Consider the following 18015-nt stretch of genomic DNA (forward strand, 5'->3'; position numbering starts at 1 on the left):
GTTTTGTTGGTTCGAATCCTGGGCGCAGACATGGCACTGTTCATCAAACCATGCTGAGGCGGCGTCCCACATGCTACAACTAGAAGGACCTACAAGTAAGAATATACAACTATGTACTGGGAGCTTTGGGGAGAAAAAGGAAAAAATAAATAAATAAAATCTTAAAAAAAAAAAAATAAGCATATTAATTAAATCTTTTCAGACCTGAAAGAGCTGTGTAATATGTAATCCCATATTTGGCAGCTAGCCTGTTTTACAGACCAAAAGCTGTATCTGAGACTAAGAAAAATTTAGAGTGAGTTTATTATTTAGACCAGTGTTAAATAGCAACCATAGTAGTAATAATGATAGCTGTTGTTGTTATTATTGATTGTCATACATTTTAAATTAAGTAGAATGTCAGTTGTAGTGCAGATAATTTAAACGTTTTTTATTTTTTTTAAAGATTGGCACCTGGGCTAACAACTGTTGCCAATCTTTTTTTTTTTTCCTGCTTTATCTCCTGAAACCCCCCAGTACACAGTTGTATATCTTAGTTGCACGTCCTTCTAGTTGTGGGATGTGGGACGCCGCCTCAACATGGCCTGACGAGCAGTGCCATCTCCGCGCCCAGGATCCAAACCCTGGGCCGCCGCAGCAGAGCACGCGAACTTAACCACTTGGCCACGGAGCCGGCCCCTAAACATTTCTTAATTTGCTTCCTCCCCTTTCTTTCTTTTCTTAATATTTATGGTGTTTTAATTATGATCTTCATTGACTGGACTTGTGCTTTATTTTATCCTTTTCCTTAGTCTATACCTGAGGGTGACCTGTTTTTTGGCTGTATAACATAACCCTAAACACAATCGTCTATCTGGTAACAGCTCCAGAATTACAGGGATTAGCTTGTTTAGGGCCTAACCTAAACCTCAGTTGAAATTAATTATAGCAAATGACACACATTCTCTGTGAGAGGTTAATGCAAGCATTTGTCCTGGATGATATAGTCAGATACTCAGTTGGTGAAAGACAGGACACTGGGCTAGATGATTTCTAGAGGTCCCTGGCAGTTTGTATTTCACGTATGTGATTATTGAGCCTTAGTTTGAGACTACATGGAGGAGCTGACTATTCCTGGAATAGGATATGACTGCTTAAGATTTCCTGGTTGTCTGAATATGAACCGTCGTCAGTCCCTTTTCTATTTCCATATAACTATGGCCTGTCAGAGTTGCTTACAGTATATTTTTAACATCTAGGAGGAAGTGGTGAAGTTGACTGAGAAATATCTTAATAATGCCATTGAGAGCCCAGGATTGAATGTCAGGAGACTTCCTCCTGACTTGAAGAGTAACATTTTGAAGGCTCAAGTAGAAGCAGTGCACAAGGTAAGCTGCCTTTAATACAGATGGTCCTGGTGAGGTGAAGAGAGCCTGAGACTTAGAGTCAGAGAGAGCCTGAGGTACCAATAAAATACGTGACTGTTCAGCAAGCGTGACCTAGCTAGTGATGGGAGAGACGGAGTAGTACCAAGAAGCCTGCTCAACATGCAGCGTGCCTTCAGCTCTAGATAGAAGCTACACTAAGAGGGGTCAGTCCTGGGATGAAACAGTGAAAGTAAAGACGTTCCACGGTGTAAGAAGTTTAAGGAAAAAAAAGTCAAATTCCTATAGAAGTGAGTCCCTAATCTTTGCCACTATTATAGTCAGAAAATCTAGTGATTTTTAGGTTCCTGTCAATATTAAGTCAGTGATTTTAGGTCTTTCTTTATCAGTCTGCTACTTTTTACCCACGTCTACCCCCAACTTGGCAAAATTAGAATGTTATTAGCAACAGGAGTGATTGTTATAAGGGGAAAGAGTTGGCTGTGATATTGTAAATGATGCGGTGGGTAGGGACCAACCTCTATGAAGTTTATGTCATCCATGCTCTAGTTTCTCCTGGGTTCTGCCTAACTTTCAAACTTGTCCTCCAAACTAAAACCAGGACAGAAGCCTGTCTCACCAAGTCAGGTTGTCAGCTAGGATTTCAAAGTATCCTGCTGTTGAGAAGACGCATTTTACCGCCCTGTCCCCAGGCACAAGCCGTGACAGGACTGAGAGCACTTGAGGAATGTTGTTTATGCTTTTTATCTACCCTTTTACCCCAATATAAACAGAAAACATAATATTTACATTTACAAATAAATATAAAATATGGCAATATAGATTCTGGAATCAGACAGCTTGAGTTTGAATCCCATTTCTTATCTACCACCTACTAGCCTTTTGACTTGGCAAGTCAGTTAATCTCTCTGAACCTCAGTTTAATTATGTTTAAAGAAAGGATAATGGCAGTACCTACCTGAAGGCAGGTTGCAAGGATGGAATAATAATAATATTAATAATACTACTACTAATAATAATGATATTAATAATAATAATAAATATAAAGGACCTGGAGTAGCACCTGGCACATAATGAGCATTTAGTGAGTGTTGGTCACTGATGTGAAGCTCCAAGTTGTGGTAGCAGTGGTAGTAATTGTTGGTGTCATTACCTTATATTTCAGTTATACTTTTGCATCTTTTTTGACTTTAATAGCCCTAAATTAAACAGATTTTATTTTACAGTTAAAAACTGTCCCATGAAGGAAAATCCAGGACCAGTGCCTTCATTGTTGAAATCTACTGAACATTTAAGAAAGAAATCATAACAATTCTACACAAACTCTTTCAGAAAATAGAATAGGAGGCAGCACTTCCCAACTCATTTTATGAGATTAGTATTACCCCAATACCAAAACCAGAAAAAGATATTATAAGGAAAGAAACTATAGACTAATACCCTTCTTGAATAGAGACGCAAAAATCCTTAACAAAATATAAGCAAATTATACTCAACAATTTATAAAAAGGATAGTATGTCATGACCAGGTAGGGTTTATCTCAGGAAAAAAGTTGGTTTATCATTCAAAATCCAGTATAGTTCACCATGTTAAAAAATAAAATTGTCTCAATTCATATGGAAAATGCATTTCACAGAATTCAATGCCTATTCATGATAAAAGCTCACAGCAAACTAGGAATAGAATGGAACTTCTTCAGCCTGATAAAGGAAATCTGTGAAAAAATCTACAGGTACCATCATACTTCATGGCGAAAGACACATTCACTGAAATAGCTAAAATTAAAAACTAGCCATCCCTATGTTGGCAGTGATAGAGTCCTGCAACGCACACTGCTGGTAAAAATATAAATTTTTTTTTTTTTTTTTGAGGAAGATTAGCCCTGAGCTAACTGCCACCAATCCTCCTCTTTTTTTTTTTTGCTGAGGAAAACTGGCCCTGAGCTAACGTCATGCCCATCTTCCTCTACTTTATACGTGGGATGCCCACCACAGCATGCCGTGCCAAGCGGTGCCATGTCCGCACCCGGGATCCGAACCAGCGAACCCCAGGCCACTGAAGCCAAATGTGCACACTTAACCACTGTGCCACTGGGCTGGTCCCCAAAAATATAAAATTTTATAAGCACTGGAAGAAAGAGTTTGGCAATGTATTAAAAGAAATACCATATAACCCAGGAGTTCTACTCTTAGGTATTTATCCAAAAGAAGTGAAAATGTAAGTTCACACAGATATTAGTATACGAACGTTCCCAGCAGCTTTATTTGTAATAGCTAAAAACTAGAAGCAACCCAAATGTCCATCAATAGGTAAACAGATAAATTGTGGCATGTTCATACACAGGAATGCTACTCAGCACATAAAAAGAAATGAATTAATGATACATACAACGCCATGGGTGAATCTCAGAAACGTCATGCTACTCTAAAGAGGTAGACACAAAAGATAGGTATTATGATTCCATTTATATGAAACTGTGAAAAAGTACAGATCATTGTCTGCCATGTCTAAGGGTTTTTGATAGGATTGCATTGGCAGCCTTGAGGGAACATTCTGGAAGTAGTGGAGATGTTACATATGTTGATTATTGTGTTGGTTATGCACCTGTATGTAGTTTTCAAAGTTCATCAAACTGTACGTTAAAAATGTGTGTGTTTTACTGTATGTAAATGATACCTCAGTAAAGTTGAGGAAAAAACTAACCTCTTGAGAAAAATTTTTTAGAATTACCTCCTAAAATATTTCTTGGTTTCAGGGAAAAATAAAAGGCCAAATAAAAAAACAACATCTCTTTCTTCTTTTTTATTTTTGGTGAAGATGATTGGCCCTGAGCTAACATCTGTTTCCAATCCTCCTCTTTTTGCTTGAGGAAGATTGTCGCTGAGCTCACATCTGTGGCAGTCTCCCTCTATTTTGTGTGTGGGACGCCACCACAGTATGGCTTGATGAGTAGTGTGTAGGTCCATGCCTGGGATCTGAACCTGTGAACCCTGGGCTGCCAAAGCAGAGCACATGAACTTAACCACTCAGCCCCTGGGCCAGCCCCTCTTTCTTCTTTTTATCATGTAAATTTGAAAAATTCTGGCATTGAATCTTTTGGAATTCTATTTATGTTGACTAACACAACTTGATGTCTAAAGTAATTGAGAGCTGTCTGGTCAAGCCTGTGACTTTGTATACTACTATATCAGAGTGAAGGCCTGGAGTGTTATCTGGGCATGGGATAGGATTGCACTGGGTAAAGTACCGCTACTTCTAGGTATGGTTTAATTCCCTCTTTCTGGAACTGAAGCAGACTGGTATTTCCATTCTTACTGGAAAGAATTGTTAATTTCTTGTTACTTTAGTATTCTCAACAAAGATTTAATGTTTTTTTATGATTTCATTTTCTTAGGTTACAAGAGAAGGTAGCTTATTAAGTCATAAAAATGCCAAAGGTCAGGATGCTGCCACCAACAGGTACCGTTCTGGGTAGACTGAATTAAATTGATGTTCTTTTCCTCTTAGCTTCTTTGGGGTCTTTTGTCCTCTTCCTCGGTCTGTCACCACGTGGGTTCAGGATGTCTGTTGGAAAGATAGCTTGAACTCATACTTCTGTCCATTGCGTAGCTGCTTAGTCCCTAGTTTTAGATTATTTGAAGATACTCCTAATTAGTCTCTCTACCTTCTCATTCTTCAGCTGATTCAAACTGCAGAGCAAAAACAACCTTTAAAGATATTTTTAATCTTATAAGAAACCTGGTGAGGAATGGATATTACTTCTCTTAGGTATGGCAGTTAACTTTAGTGCCATCCTGTCATCACAGTGGCCTTGTTCTTAGAAACTTTCTCACTGTGGGCTCTCACATTAGTCAAATTTCTTTGCTGTTCTTTCCAAGTTTCCTCTGCGTCTCTTTTCTTTAGTGAGTATTATGCCATTTATTTGTCTTACCAGACTGTTATTCCCTGCGCTGTGCCAGTTTGCTTTGTTCATCACTGTGTGTTCAGTGTTCTGTGCTTAGTTGGTGCTAAATGTTACTGAATCAGTGAATGCTGTTTCTTTTCTCATTATTCAAAACTTGGTGAAAAGTTTTCTGCTTATTCATATCAGTTCCAGATACTATAATCAATATAGTACTTAAACCTGTAGCACGCTTTGTATATAGGACTTTACAGTTAGTGCTCAACAAACATACTAAGTGGTGATCAGGGTAAAACTGGAATTACAACTTAACCTTGTATTTAATTCCAGTAAATCAGTTGGCCCACAACATTTTAGATTCTATTATTATTTGAGCCTTTTAGAATAACCTCATCACAATTTTTTTTGTCAAGAGAAGATAGTGGGGATGGGACTGCCTAGTTTCATTAAACTCTTGAAACTGGAAAGAGCCTACAATATACTCCAGCTTACTTCCAGATTTATTTTTCTAAATGCCTGCTGACATTTTGAATAATCTGTTGCACCCCCAGGATTTGAAGTGCATCCCTTAAAATATACTAAGTTCTTATGTAAACTTAGGTCTGTTTCTGGCCCTTTTCCTTTTCTGTTAGTCTCTTTTTTCCCCATGCCATTCTACACTTTTTAAATTATTATTACTGTATCCCCTTTTAAAAAATGAAATATTTAAGGCATAGAGAAAACTATGGCAATTATGTAATACATACCTGTGTTCCAAGTATCAGGCTTTGCCACATCTTCACATTTTGCTGTAGTAGATTTAGACCTTTTTTCTTTCTTTATTGAGTTGTAATTCCCAAACCATAAAATTTACCCTTTAAAAGTATGCAATTCTTTGCTTTTTATTGTATTGACAAAGTTTTGCTACCATTACCACTATCTAATCCCATAATATTGTCATCACCCCTAAAAGAAGCACCATATCTATTTGCCTTCTTTCTGCCTTCCTCCTTTTCTCCCTAGCACTGGCAAGCACTATTCTCCCTTCTGTCTATATAGGATTTGCCTACTCTGGACAGTTCATATAAATGGGATTATACACTATGTGGCTTTTTGTATCTGCTTTCTTTCATTTGACATAATGTTTTCAAGGTTCATCTATATTGTAGCAAGTATTGTCATTTCACCCCTTTTTATGACTGAATAATAGTCCATTGTATAGATAATACCACATTTTGTTTATTCATGTGTCAATTGATGGACATTTGTGTTGTTACTCTTTTTTGGCTGTTATGAATAAAGCTGCTATGAACATTCACAGACAAGAATTTTTGTAGACATGCTTTCATTTCTCTTTAATCTATACCCAAGAAGGGTATTACTGGGTCATGTGGTAACTCTATCTTTAACTTTTTGAGGAACTGCCAAAGTGTCTTCCAAAACAGCCACAGTGTTTTCCATTCCCACCAGCAATGTATGAGGGTTCCAATTTCTCCATATCCTTGCCACTGCTTATTATTCTCCATTTTTTAAATTATACCCATCCTAGTGAATATGAAGTGGTATCTCATTGTGGTTATGATTTTCATTTACCTAAAGACTAATGATGTTGAACATTTTTCTTCTTTAGAGATTTGTTTTTGTAGTAACAGCTTTATTGACATACAGTTCAAATACCATTCCATTTACCCATTTAAAGTGTACAATTCAGTGGTTTTTGTTTTGACATATCTGAATTTTAAAAAATTATCCATGGTTCCTTCATTTTTTTTCGTTTTTTTTTTTTTTTAAAGATTTTATTTTTTTTCCTTTTTCTCCCCAAAGCCCCCCAGTACATAGTTGTACATTCTTCGTTGTGGGTCCTTCTAGTTGTGGCATGTGGGACGCTGCCTCAGCATGGTCTGATGCGAAACACTGGGCCGCCTGCAGCGGAGCGCGCGAACTCAACCACTCGGCCACGGGGCCAGCCCCTTTTTTTCGTTTTTTTAAAGAAAGATATGTTTTTTTCTCCCTGAAGCTCCAGTGTGTGTTGTATCTCCTAGTTGTAAGTCCTTCTAGTTCTTCTGTGTGAGGTGCCACCACAGCATGGTAACTGACAGACGAGTGGTGTGGTTCTGCGACCGGGAAACGAACCCGGGCCACCCAAGGGTGAGAGTGCTGAACTTTAACCACTAAACCATTTAGAACTGGCTTCTGGTTCCTTCTTTTTAACTGCCATTAATGAGTCAGCCACAATTTATTCGTTCTTTTATTAATGGACAAATATTTATTCCAAATTAATGTTGTGTATGTTCCTCCTTATACACATATGTTGTGAGGATTTTTTTAGGGTGTGGAATTCCTAGGACTGGAATTGCTGTGCTGGGTCATGGCACATGCTGAGCAGAATGGATGCAGAAGCTTTTCATCTGCTTCTTTGCGTATTCTACACAGTGTAAACTACCCAGGACTAATCTTTTCTTGAAAGGTTGAGAGAATTCATTGTAAAGCACATTTCACTCCTTTTAATGCTCACTGTTTCTTATATTGATTGACTCAGCATGGCTTGACAAGCGGTGTGGAGGTCTGCACCTGGGATCCAAACCCACGAACCCTGGGCACTAAAGTGGAGCGTGCGAACTTCACCATCATGCCACTGGGCCAGCCCAGTAACTGTTTCTTCTTATTTTTCATCTCTTTGCCTCTGTTTGCCTCAGTGTTGTGGATGCAACAGTACTCGCTTCCACTTCGCTAATTATGTCTGACTTTTCCAATCTAGGATTTTTCTCATTTTTTTTCTTAGTCTCCTTGTAGGATTGGACAGGAACTGCTCCTGTTGCTTGTACGTTTTCAGTGATGTTGGAGAGGACTGGGATTTCCTTCTGGATGTGTTATCTTGGTGGATGACAGTCAGCTGTAGGTTTTTCCCCTTTCCTCCCTGGTGTTGAAGCCGTCTGTAAGACTGCTCCTATTCTTGTTATTCTTATCTGGGGTTAGATGCCCCTGTCATTACTGCCAGGCCTATGGGTAACGGAGTCTCGGCATCTCTCTCCTGGCTAGTCCTGTTGTAACATATGGAGTACTCTAGATGTTGCCTCCACTGTCTGCAGCAGAGCTCTCCAGCCTGTGTCCTTAAATGGCGGCCTCTCCTTAGGGTTTCCCGACCGGTCTCCTGTATCTCACATATTCTGTATAATTTCTGTTCCACTGAGCTTTCCCATTCATGTATTTGATAACAGCTTTTGAAAATCAGTCTAGTGATGTGTCTCTTGTGTGTTTCTGTCTTTCTTTTCTGTCCTTTCAGTGAGATTTAGGAGGAAGGTGAAGTTGTCCACCATTTTGATCCACCTGTGAGTGAGGCTGACTTGGATGTGAAGACTTATGTGATAGATGGGGAAGGGCTTCACAAAGGCACATGAGTGAGCGCTGGCTGCCGTCATGCTCCTCACAGATTGTCATTTCTTCTTCCCCTTTGTGAATTTATTCTTCTTTCCTAAGCCCTTTCTTTGAAAATGCTGCCTATGCCTGTTTTAAGGTCCTCTGTGATGTGAATTTATCTTTTTCTTCCCAGTGCTGTATTCAATGAGAGTAATGTGCCCCTCCTTGAAGATTCTCTTGCTCTGATGCATACCACACCTGCAGAGAATGGTTCTGTTCTAAAGGTAACTGTGCTTTCACTTTTTAAGTTTCCTCTAAAGACCTTACTGAGTTAAATCCTATAGTGTAACCACGGACATCTGGTGATTTCTGATTGACGCCAGAACTTCAGCTATGAGAAGAGCAGGGAGCCCCAGTTCTCTAGGGAGAACCCTGTTGTCAAATCTCTCACAAGAGTTTCTGAGAATTTCCTCTCCATTATTTGTGTTATTGTTGGTGTTTTAGTTTTGGAGGGGTCTTTGTATTTTTGTTTTCTGGATGCTGGCTGTGCTTCCCTAGTCTAACAGTTCGTGGTGTGTAGTAGGCACTAAATAAAGATTGATTGATTGAAATGAAATGTTTTGAAATAGCAGCAACCCATCATTGTGTTGCACTATAACCAGCTCACTGCAGCCCTTGCCTTTCCTGTGTCCACTTGTCACACCCTCACCAGTTTAGAAGTCATAGAAACTCAGGTCACTGCCCAGGGAATGTTCTAATTTGCAAGTTAAATGAAAAATTATCCTTGCAAATGAACATTTACAAGTTTGCTCTTTTATTATGTAAGCACATCTATTGTAGAAATTTACTAAATATTTTGTAAAAAGAAAAAATTAAAAATCACTTGTATTCCTACTACCTAAAGACAACATGTAGTTAATATTTAGGTGTATAACTTTTCAGACTTTAGGGTTAAAAAAAAAAAAAAACAGCCTAAAATACCTGTCATCAATAGCTTCCTTTCTGCTAATTAAAATTATAAAAAGATATATTGGCATCTTTGACTGATCATTGAAAATTGTTAAGTAGAACCTGAGATGTTTTTACAACAGAGAATGACATTCAGTTCAAAGATTTATTGCATAAATAGTATGTACCAGACAGCATGCTAGTCTTTGAAAATTCAAAAATGGATGAAACATGGCCTCTTCTTTCAGACTGCTTATAGTCCACTGGGAGAGAGAATTTTAGTACGTTGTGGTGGAGATATGCACAAGCTGTTTTGCGGGCACTCACCCAGGCCATGGTGGGGGGTGGGATTAGAAGGAGGGAGGTGTGAGAAGAGAGAGAACAATTTTTTCATGTGTGTGATTAAAATTAAATTGATTGTTGGAACATGAATAGGAGATTTACCATGGCCTGAAGGCAGATAGATAGAATTGTATAAATGAAGGGTGTTTTTCCTTATGTGCTACACCCTAAATACTTAATTCTCTTATTTCCAGTTTGGAATTTTATCATTTATACTTTTTAAATTCTTGCTACCCCCACAAACACACACTTTCCAGTGCAGAACTGCATCTTCCATAAGGTGCTTCAAATACTAATTAAATAAAAAGTCTTAATTAATGTTTATGGGGCCTCATTCATATTGTACTCTTTTGCAAACAGTGAAGCACTCTTGTGTCTGGATAAAGAAGGATTTGGACTTGAGGCCTCTCCTTTGTTCACTGTCTCCTGTGCCGAACCTTTTACCTCTCTCCTCTAGTCCAAGAGCCAGGACAGGCTTAACCCTAGTCAAGTTTTGTCTCACCAAAAGGAACAGCTATATGAAAACTCACAGAACACTTTAGCTCTTCCAAGTTCTGATTGTGGTCTAGGTTCTCCACCAAGCCAAGGTGGAATCACTAATAACCATGATTCCTGAATGTCCCTGTTCATTTAAAGGTTAACACCAGCCAGGCCTGGGTGAGAATTATAAATTGAGAGGATATGGAAAGAATTTAGTCTGATGATTAATGAGTCCTTTAACAACTTTAGATGCTTTGTCTTCTGTAGGATGCTACAGATGAATTGGATGCCTTGCTTTTATCTCTAACTGAGAATCTAATTGAGCACACAGTCACACCTCAGGTAAATATGCTTTAAAACAGCAAGATGGAAAGAAATTTCTGTTCTGAAAAATGTTCCTGCTAGATTCCAATTTTTGCCTTTTTTAACAAATTAGTAAAACTTTTCATTTAATAAGAGTTTACATTTCAGTAACCCCTTAGCATTGCCTTTCTGTAGGAAAATTCCACCAGTTTGAATTTGTGTATTGCTGTATAATAACCACATGTTAATATATTTGTAATTCAGCACCATATTAAATAACATGAGCAGAAACATGGGGATAAACCAGCTTCTAAAGAGTTAAGACAATAAGGACATACTTAATCTTTTGAAAGAATTTACAGAAAGGTGGGAGCATAAGAATGGTTGGCATTGAACATATTGATTGTTATTGCAGTATGGGAGAGACTGTGCAAAGTACATGACCATAATACAAATAAGAAACACCTCCTTTCATCCAGAGACTTCCTTTTAGTTGGGGTGAAAGGTATACAAATAACTCATTTAGTGCGTTAGGAGTCAGGTGACAAGAATTGCTGTAGGAATTAGATGTCGTTCCAAAGGCTTGGAAGTACAGGTGGTTCTTTCTGTGGTGCTGGATGTTTGCTTAGGTCATTAGTTCTCAAATTTGGGTGTGTATCAGAATCACCTGGACAGTGTATTAAAACACAGATTACGGGGCTGGCCCGGTGGTGCAGCCGTTAAGTGCGCACGTTCCACTTTGGTGGCCCAGGGTTCACCGGTTTGGATCCTGGGTGCAGACGTGGCACCACTTGTCAAGCCATGCTGTGGCAGACATGCCATGTATAAAGAGTAGAGGAAGATGGGCACAGATGTTAGCTCATGGCCAGTCTTCCTCAGCAAAAAGAAGAGGATTGGCAGCAGTTAGCTCAGGGCTAATCTTCCTCAAACACACACACACACACACACAGATTGCTAGGCTCTACCCTCAGAGTTTCTGGTTTGGTATGTGTGGGGTGGGGCCTGAGAAGTTGCATTTCTAACATGGTCCAGGTGATGCAGATGTGGTCTGGGAACCACGTTTGGGAACCACCAGCTTAGATGAATAAACAAAGAGACTTTACCAAAGGATAAGAATTAATGACAAGTCTGAGAAAGTGAATAGGCAGAAAATAAAAGGGATAGTGGCAATATTGAGCCGTAATAATCCTTAGTATAGACACAAGAGGTAACTTCTTTAAGATTGATGCAAGATGGTCTGAAGCCTGGAGAAGGAATCCCTGGGGCCCAATTCATAACACTTATTGCATGTATATTCTGTATCATAAGTGGGTAGATGATACAGTGATGAAAATTAAATTGATTTAAAAAATTTTTATATCACTGTGTTTTCCCTTCCCTACAAATTTGGAATGCTTTATTTATTAATTTTTTTTAAAGATTTTATTTTTCCTTTTTCTCCCAAAGCCCCCCATACATAGTTGTATATTTTAGTTGTGGGTCCTTCTAGTTGTGGCATGTGGGATGCTTCCTCAGCGTGGCCTGACGAGCAGTGCCATGTCCGCGCTCAGGATCAGAACCAGTGAAACCCTGGGTCGCTGAAGCGGACCATCCGAACCCAGTCGCTCAGCCACTGGGCCGGCCCCCTGGAATGCTTTACTTTAAATAAAAATTTAGAATATTATGCATTTTAGATTCTGCCTATGGGCTCTCTATTCTATTGAACTTAGAGATTTCTCAGTTATTAGAACTGTAACACTCCTCGGATAACTGTAGCATTTTAATTGGTTTTGATATGTGCTAGGTCCAGCCCCATGTCACGATGCAGCTATTTTGCTATTTTTGCTTGTGGATGACTTTTAGAATGCCTTTTTCAAGTGCTACCCCCTCCAAAATCCTTTGAATTTTTATTTGTAAATACTTAAATTCATAAATTAGAGGAAACAATTGATACGTTTATGATAGTGTGTTTCCTTATCCAAGAATACAGTATGTTTTTCCCATTCCTATATCTCCTGTCAAAGTTGTGTAGTTATAGCTCCCCAATATGTCTATACTTTTTTCATTATTTTTAGATCCTTTATGCTTTCTGTGCTATTATTAATGAGATCTTTTTTCCTATTATATTTTAAACTGGCTTTAAGAAGTCTCTCGTTTTCTGAAAAAATTCAGCACTTTAACGGAGTTTATATTAATTTTATAGATTATTTTGGAGCAAACTGACATTTTTGTAAATATGAACATGATATATATCTCTATTTTCTCATCTTTTTTTGAGTGTCTAAATGTTCTCTATGTCTTCTGTTTTCTTTGTTAGGTTAAATCCTAAATACTTCATAGTTTTGTTGATTTGGTGAATGATATTTAATTTTTTGCTATTGATTTCATAACTTGATTTTGTGTCTAGCAAACTTGCTGAATTCTTTTATTAAAATCTGATTCTCTTAAATATTCTGTCAGTTTCTAGGGTGTGTTTACTATCTGTCTACAATTATTGATTAATCCATTTCTCACCTATTGCTAGATTTGTCAGTTGTTGTTTTGTGTATTTTGATGATGTTGCTGTGAGACGCGTATATGTTAATGGTAATTACACTTTCTCGAGCTCCTTTTAGCACTTTAAAGTGTCTTCCTTTGCCTTTTTTCCTCTCATAATTTCCCTTTGATTGATGTAAAATTGACACCCTAGCTTTCTTTTAAGTTTGTATTGCCTTCTGTATCTGTTGGTTTTAAATGGACCTTTTGTGAACAACATTTTGTTGGATCTTGTTTTTTAAATCTTATTTGAGAGTCCCTATCCTCTGATTGAGTTTAATCCATTCATATTTACTGTAATTATGGTTATTATAGGACTCATTTCTGCCAAACAATTTTTTGTTGTTGTTGTTGAGGAAGATTTGCCCTGAGCTGACATCTGTTGCCACTCTTCCTCTTTTTGCTTGAAGAAGATTCACCCTCAACTAACATGCATGCCAGTCCTCCTGTACTCTGTGTGTGGGTTGGTGCCACAGTATGGCTGACGAGTGGTGTAGGTTGGTGCTAGGATCTGAACCCACGAACCCAGGCTGACAAAGCAGAGTGCACTGAACTTAACCACTGTGCACCGAGGCTGGCCCCCTGCCAAACCATTTTTTTGTTTACTTTTACCATATATATTTTTTTCTCTTTCTTTCTCTGTTTTGTTTCCTATGGTAAAAGTGTGTTTTCTTAATATTGGTGGGAAAGTCATACTTTGCATTTTTATTCTTTTGGTGGTCCAGAAGAATATTATTATTATTAAATATTAATATAAGTCAAGGCCTGGACTAATATTAATTTTTTCTTATCAGAATCTAAGGCCACCAGTGCAAGGACTAGTCTAAGTCTAAAATAGGGGGAGTTCTACACATAGAAATAAGATCTAGAAAATTAAACATTAAAAAGAATGTAACAAAGGCCCTATGAGTCAGAAGCAATATGGGTGTTTTTGTTGTTGTTTTCTACATGCGTGCATGATTATTAGCAAATCGCCTGTATGTAAACAGATTTTTTTTGTGTACTTCCTTTGTGATATTCATTTGAATTAGTCACAATACATTGTTTAGCGTGCTGCCAAGCAAGCTGTTATTATTTGTAATGAACTGAAATTTCAGAAAATAAAATGCTAAACTGGGTCCCGGGGTGGGGAAGAGTCCTCTTTAATGAACTGAAAGTCGCATTCTGAACTGAAAGTAGTAGCATTCTTGGAGTAGTAAATTTTTAGATTAAAGAGAGTCTCAAAATTATGACGGTTTCTTAAGTGGTTAAATATGACATCTGTGTTGTGGAAAAGGATCTTGGATTTGGAAGTCCATGTCAGCTCAAGGGGACCATTAAGAACTGCTCCCTCCGTCCCATGCGTTTCACAGTAGAAGAAAGCATTATGAATATAATTGTAAAAAAATAAGTCAGTCTTCTCTAAAAATAAATACAATATAAAATTTATTTTAGGTATCTTCAGCCTCCATGATCATACCCCGGTGGATTGTGCCAGTAAGTTAATGATATTTGCAATTTTTCTTTTGGTTACCCTTTCAGAGTGAGGCCTTAAAAGATTACCAGGCTCTTGTTTTTCCTTAGAAATGTGGGGTCATCCTCAAAGCTCTCTTAACTGAACTTAATGGCTTCAAATTGGTGATATGACTTTTCTGTTTATAAATGCTTAAGGATGCTGACAAAAACAAAAATAAAAATCTAAGGCAAAGGATGGTAAAAAACAACCAACCAACCATGATCATTAAAATCATCTTCCTTATTATTGTAATCATTAGAGAAGATGACTTGGAGCCAAAGTACTGACCTTTGGGTAGGTGGTGTCACCTCTGCTCAGACATGCTGTGTGTCTCCCTCAGCAGAGCACAGTCCTTCCTGATGGACTTGTGGGAAAGGGACCGTCCTTGGCAGGGAAGGAGGGACGTGGTGACAGAGAGGTGGTCTCGCTGGTCTCTCCCCCGGCACCGTTCTTGGTGGACGCTGTGACCAGGTGAGGAAATTCTTTCTCAGTTGTAGTTCTTAGGCATCTGTTAGGAGGAAAAAATAATAAAATTAATTATGTTTAAAGCAATAATGTCAGTCCTTCTTTAATGGAACTTAATTGAAACTTGATAAATCTTTTCTGTTTATTATTTAGAATAGTTTTTTTTTCTTGTTAGTTGTAATTTTCTACAAAATTTTGAAGTAGACTGTATCATGGTTTTTTTATGAAGTATTTGTTAAAAATGTTAACAGCTTATCTTTAAAAATGTCTACCTTTTAAATTGATTTCCATCTTCTCCTTCCCTGCTTCACTGTCATGTTGTCCATCGGTAAGGTGGAGAGGCACGCTCAGGGCGAGGTGGGCCATCACAGGGGGGCGCTTTTGCTGAAACCTGATACACTGCCGTTGCCGCGTCCTGCTTGCCAGACAGAAACTGGCCTCAGAAGAGCTTTTGTTCAGCATGTAGTTCTTCAGATTTTAATTGTTAGGGCCACAACTGTGTCTGTTTTGCAAAAGATTTATAATTCCTTCATTCTCACCTCAGACTTTTCCCTGATTATGTCTTCTATTTCTCATATCCTCCTAGTGTTAAGAATGTGGGTCAGTTGAAGTAGATGCTTTCTTAATTAGAGAAAAAAATTCCTAATTAGGGAGGAAAAATTACTAGAGATGATTAACTTGAGAGAAATTTTAGAGTTTCACTTTAAAATTGTTGTCTCTTATCTCCACAGTCTTTGAAGTAATAAATTATTCCTCAGCAAACACTTACTGAATGTCTGTTATGTACCACGCATTGATTGTATCTGGCACTGAAGATAGCAGTGAACATACAGATGTGGGACCTTCCTTGGGGAGCTCACATGTAGTTGTCAAATAGCAGTTAATACAAATGTAATAGGTTATTTTTCTAAACACTTATATGTCTAGTAATTGCCACTATGAAACTAGAGGTTACGTGCAGAGGCCCAGGTGATAATGCTTTGTAATTGAGTTTACACCATAAAATGTTAGTTCTTAAGGACTTCCACATGAAAATTACGCATGAAAGAAGAGCTCATCTCCACTCCTTCCCAAAGCAAAGTGGTCATAAAGGAATTAAAGATCAAAAATGACAAGTAGTATACCTGAAACTAATGTCATCTGTCGCTTATACCTCAAAGAAAATAAAAAACAGTAAATAAATCAGTGGAACAGAATAGAGTACAGAAACAAACCCACACATATGCAGTTACCTAATTTATGAAAAAGTGATGCAGTAGTGCTGGGGGGAGAGAAGGTCTTCCAGTAAATCAGCTGGACAAGTTGAACATCCATGAGAGAAAAAATTAATCTTGACCCAACCTCATATCATACACAAAAATCCATTCTAGATGGATTGCAGTTCTAAATATGAAGCATCAAATAATGAAGCTTATAGAAGAAAATATAAGTGAACATCCTTGTGGCCTTGAAATAGGCACAGATTTTTTCAACAGGTCACAAAAAACTTGAATCATACAGGAAAAACTTGATAACTTGGATTATATCAAAAACTTCTGTTTATCAAGAGATATAATTTCAGGAACCCAAAAGGAGAAGCCACAAAGTGGGAGAAAACATTTGCACCACACTCCCCGCGTTTCTGCCTCTGTCTCTTTCTCTCTGACAAAGGATTCACATCCAGATTATAAAAAGAGCTCTTGTAAATCAGTAAGAAAAAGCTAAATAGAAAAATTGACAAAATACTCAAATAGGCAGTTCACAAGAGAATATCCAGATGACATGTAAGCATACGGGACGGTGTACAACTTGACTAGTCATTGAGGACTACAATTTAAACCACCATGTGATACCACTACACGCTACCAGAATGTCTAAAGTGTAAAAGACATAGAGTACCAAGGGTTGGTAAAGATACGGGGCAACTGGAACCCTGTAAATTAGAATAACCTTGTTGGAAATAGGTTTGGCAATATCTACTAAAGTTAAACATACACAGTGACTCAGTGATTTTATTCTTATGTGCATACCCAATAGAGATACAAATATATGTCCATCAAAGGACACGTAGATGAATGTTTATAGCAGCTGTGTTCATAATAGCCTAAGCTGGAAGCATTCCAAAAGCTTATTAGCAGTCAACTAGATAAGTACTAGACTAGAGCAATGAAAATTAATGAACTACAACTGCAGTGTAGCAATACAGATGAATTGCATAAACATAATTGTATCATTTATCTGTTACTGTGTAACAAATTTCCACAAATTTAGCAGCTTAAAACAATACACATTTATAATTTCATTTCCTGTGGGTCAGGAGTCTCAACCTAGCTTTGCTGGGTCCTCTGCTTCAGAGTGTCTTACAAGGCTGTCATCAGGATGTTGGCCAGGGTTAGGTCCTCGTCTGAATGCTCAACTGGAGAAGGCTCTCCAGTCGTGGTTGTTGGCAGAATTAAGTTCCTGAAGGGCTATCAGACTGAGGGCCTCAGGTTTTAGCTGGCTCTTGGCCAGAGGCTACCTTCACTCTTTGCCATGTAGGCCTCTCCACCATAATTGCTTATTTCATCAAAGCCAGCAAACAAAGAAGGCAGTAGAGAGTCTGCTAGCAAGCCAGAGCCACAATCTTGTATAATCTAATCTCAGACGTGACCCCCTGTTCCTTTTGCTATAATCTATTGGTTAAAGCAAATTATAGGTCCTGCTCATGCATAAGCGGAAGAGATTGCATAAGAGTATGAATACCAGGAGGTGGGGCTCATTGGGGATCATTGTAGAGTCTCCTCACCGTAATAATGGTAAGCAAAGTAAAGTTGAAAAAGAAGCACAACTCTTAGAGATGAAAATAATGGTTACCTTTGAGGTGGTTAGTGACTGGAAGAGTGCTAAT

General features: G+C 38.1%; 1 protein-coding gene across 3 annotated transcripts in view; it reads left to right on the forward strand.

Annotated features, from left to right (window-relative positions):
- Positions 1 to 18015, forward strand: part of EPB41L5 (erythrocyte membrane protein band 4.1 like 5) — a 115057-nt gene that overhangs the window by 91644 nt on the left and 5398 nt on the right. The window contains exons 19-24 of one of the 3 annotated variants that reach the window (XM_046657917.1): positions 1239 to 1367; positions 4760 to 4824; positions 8796 to 8886; positions 10640 to 10714; positions 14624 to 14665; positions 15025 to 15155. In XM_046657917.1, the coding sequence (XP_046513873.1) occupies positions 1239 to 1367; positions 4760 to 4824; positions 8796 to 8886; positions 10640 to 10714; positions 14624 to 14665; positions 15025 to 15155 (533 nt within the window). The remainder of the gene's footprint in view (positions 1 to 1238; positions 1368 to 4759; positions 4825 to 8795; positions 8887 to 10639; positions 10715 to 14623; positions 14666 to 15024; positions 15156 to 18015) is intronic. The other 2 variants (XM_046657918.1, XM_046657919.1) reach the window with 2 other exon arrangements.

Source organism: Equus quagga, chromosome 4 (genome assembly GCF_021613505.1).
Source record: "Equus quagga isolate Etosha38 chromosome 4, UCLA_HA_Equagga_1.0, whole genome shotgun sequence".
NCBI classification, from domain to species: Eukaryota; Metazoa; Chordata; class Mammalia; order Perissodactyla; family Equidae; genus Equus; species Equus quagga.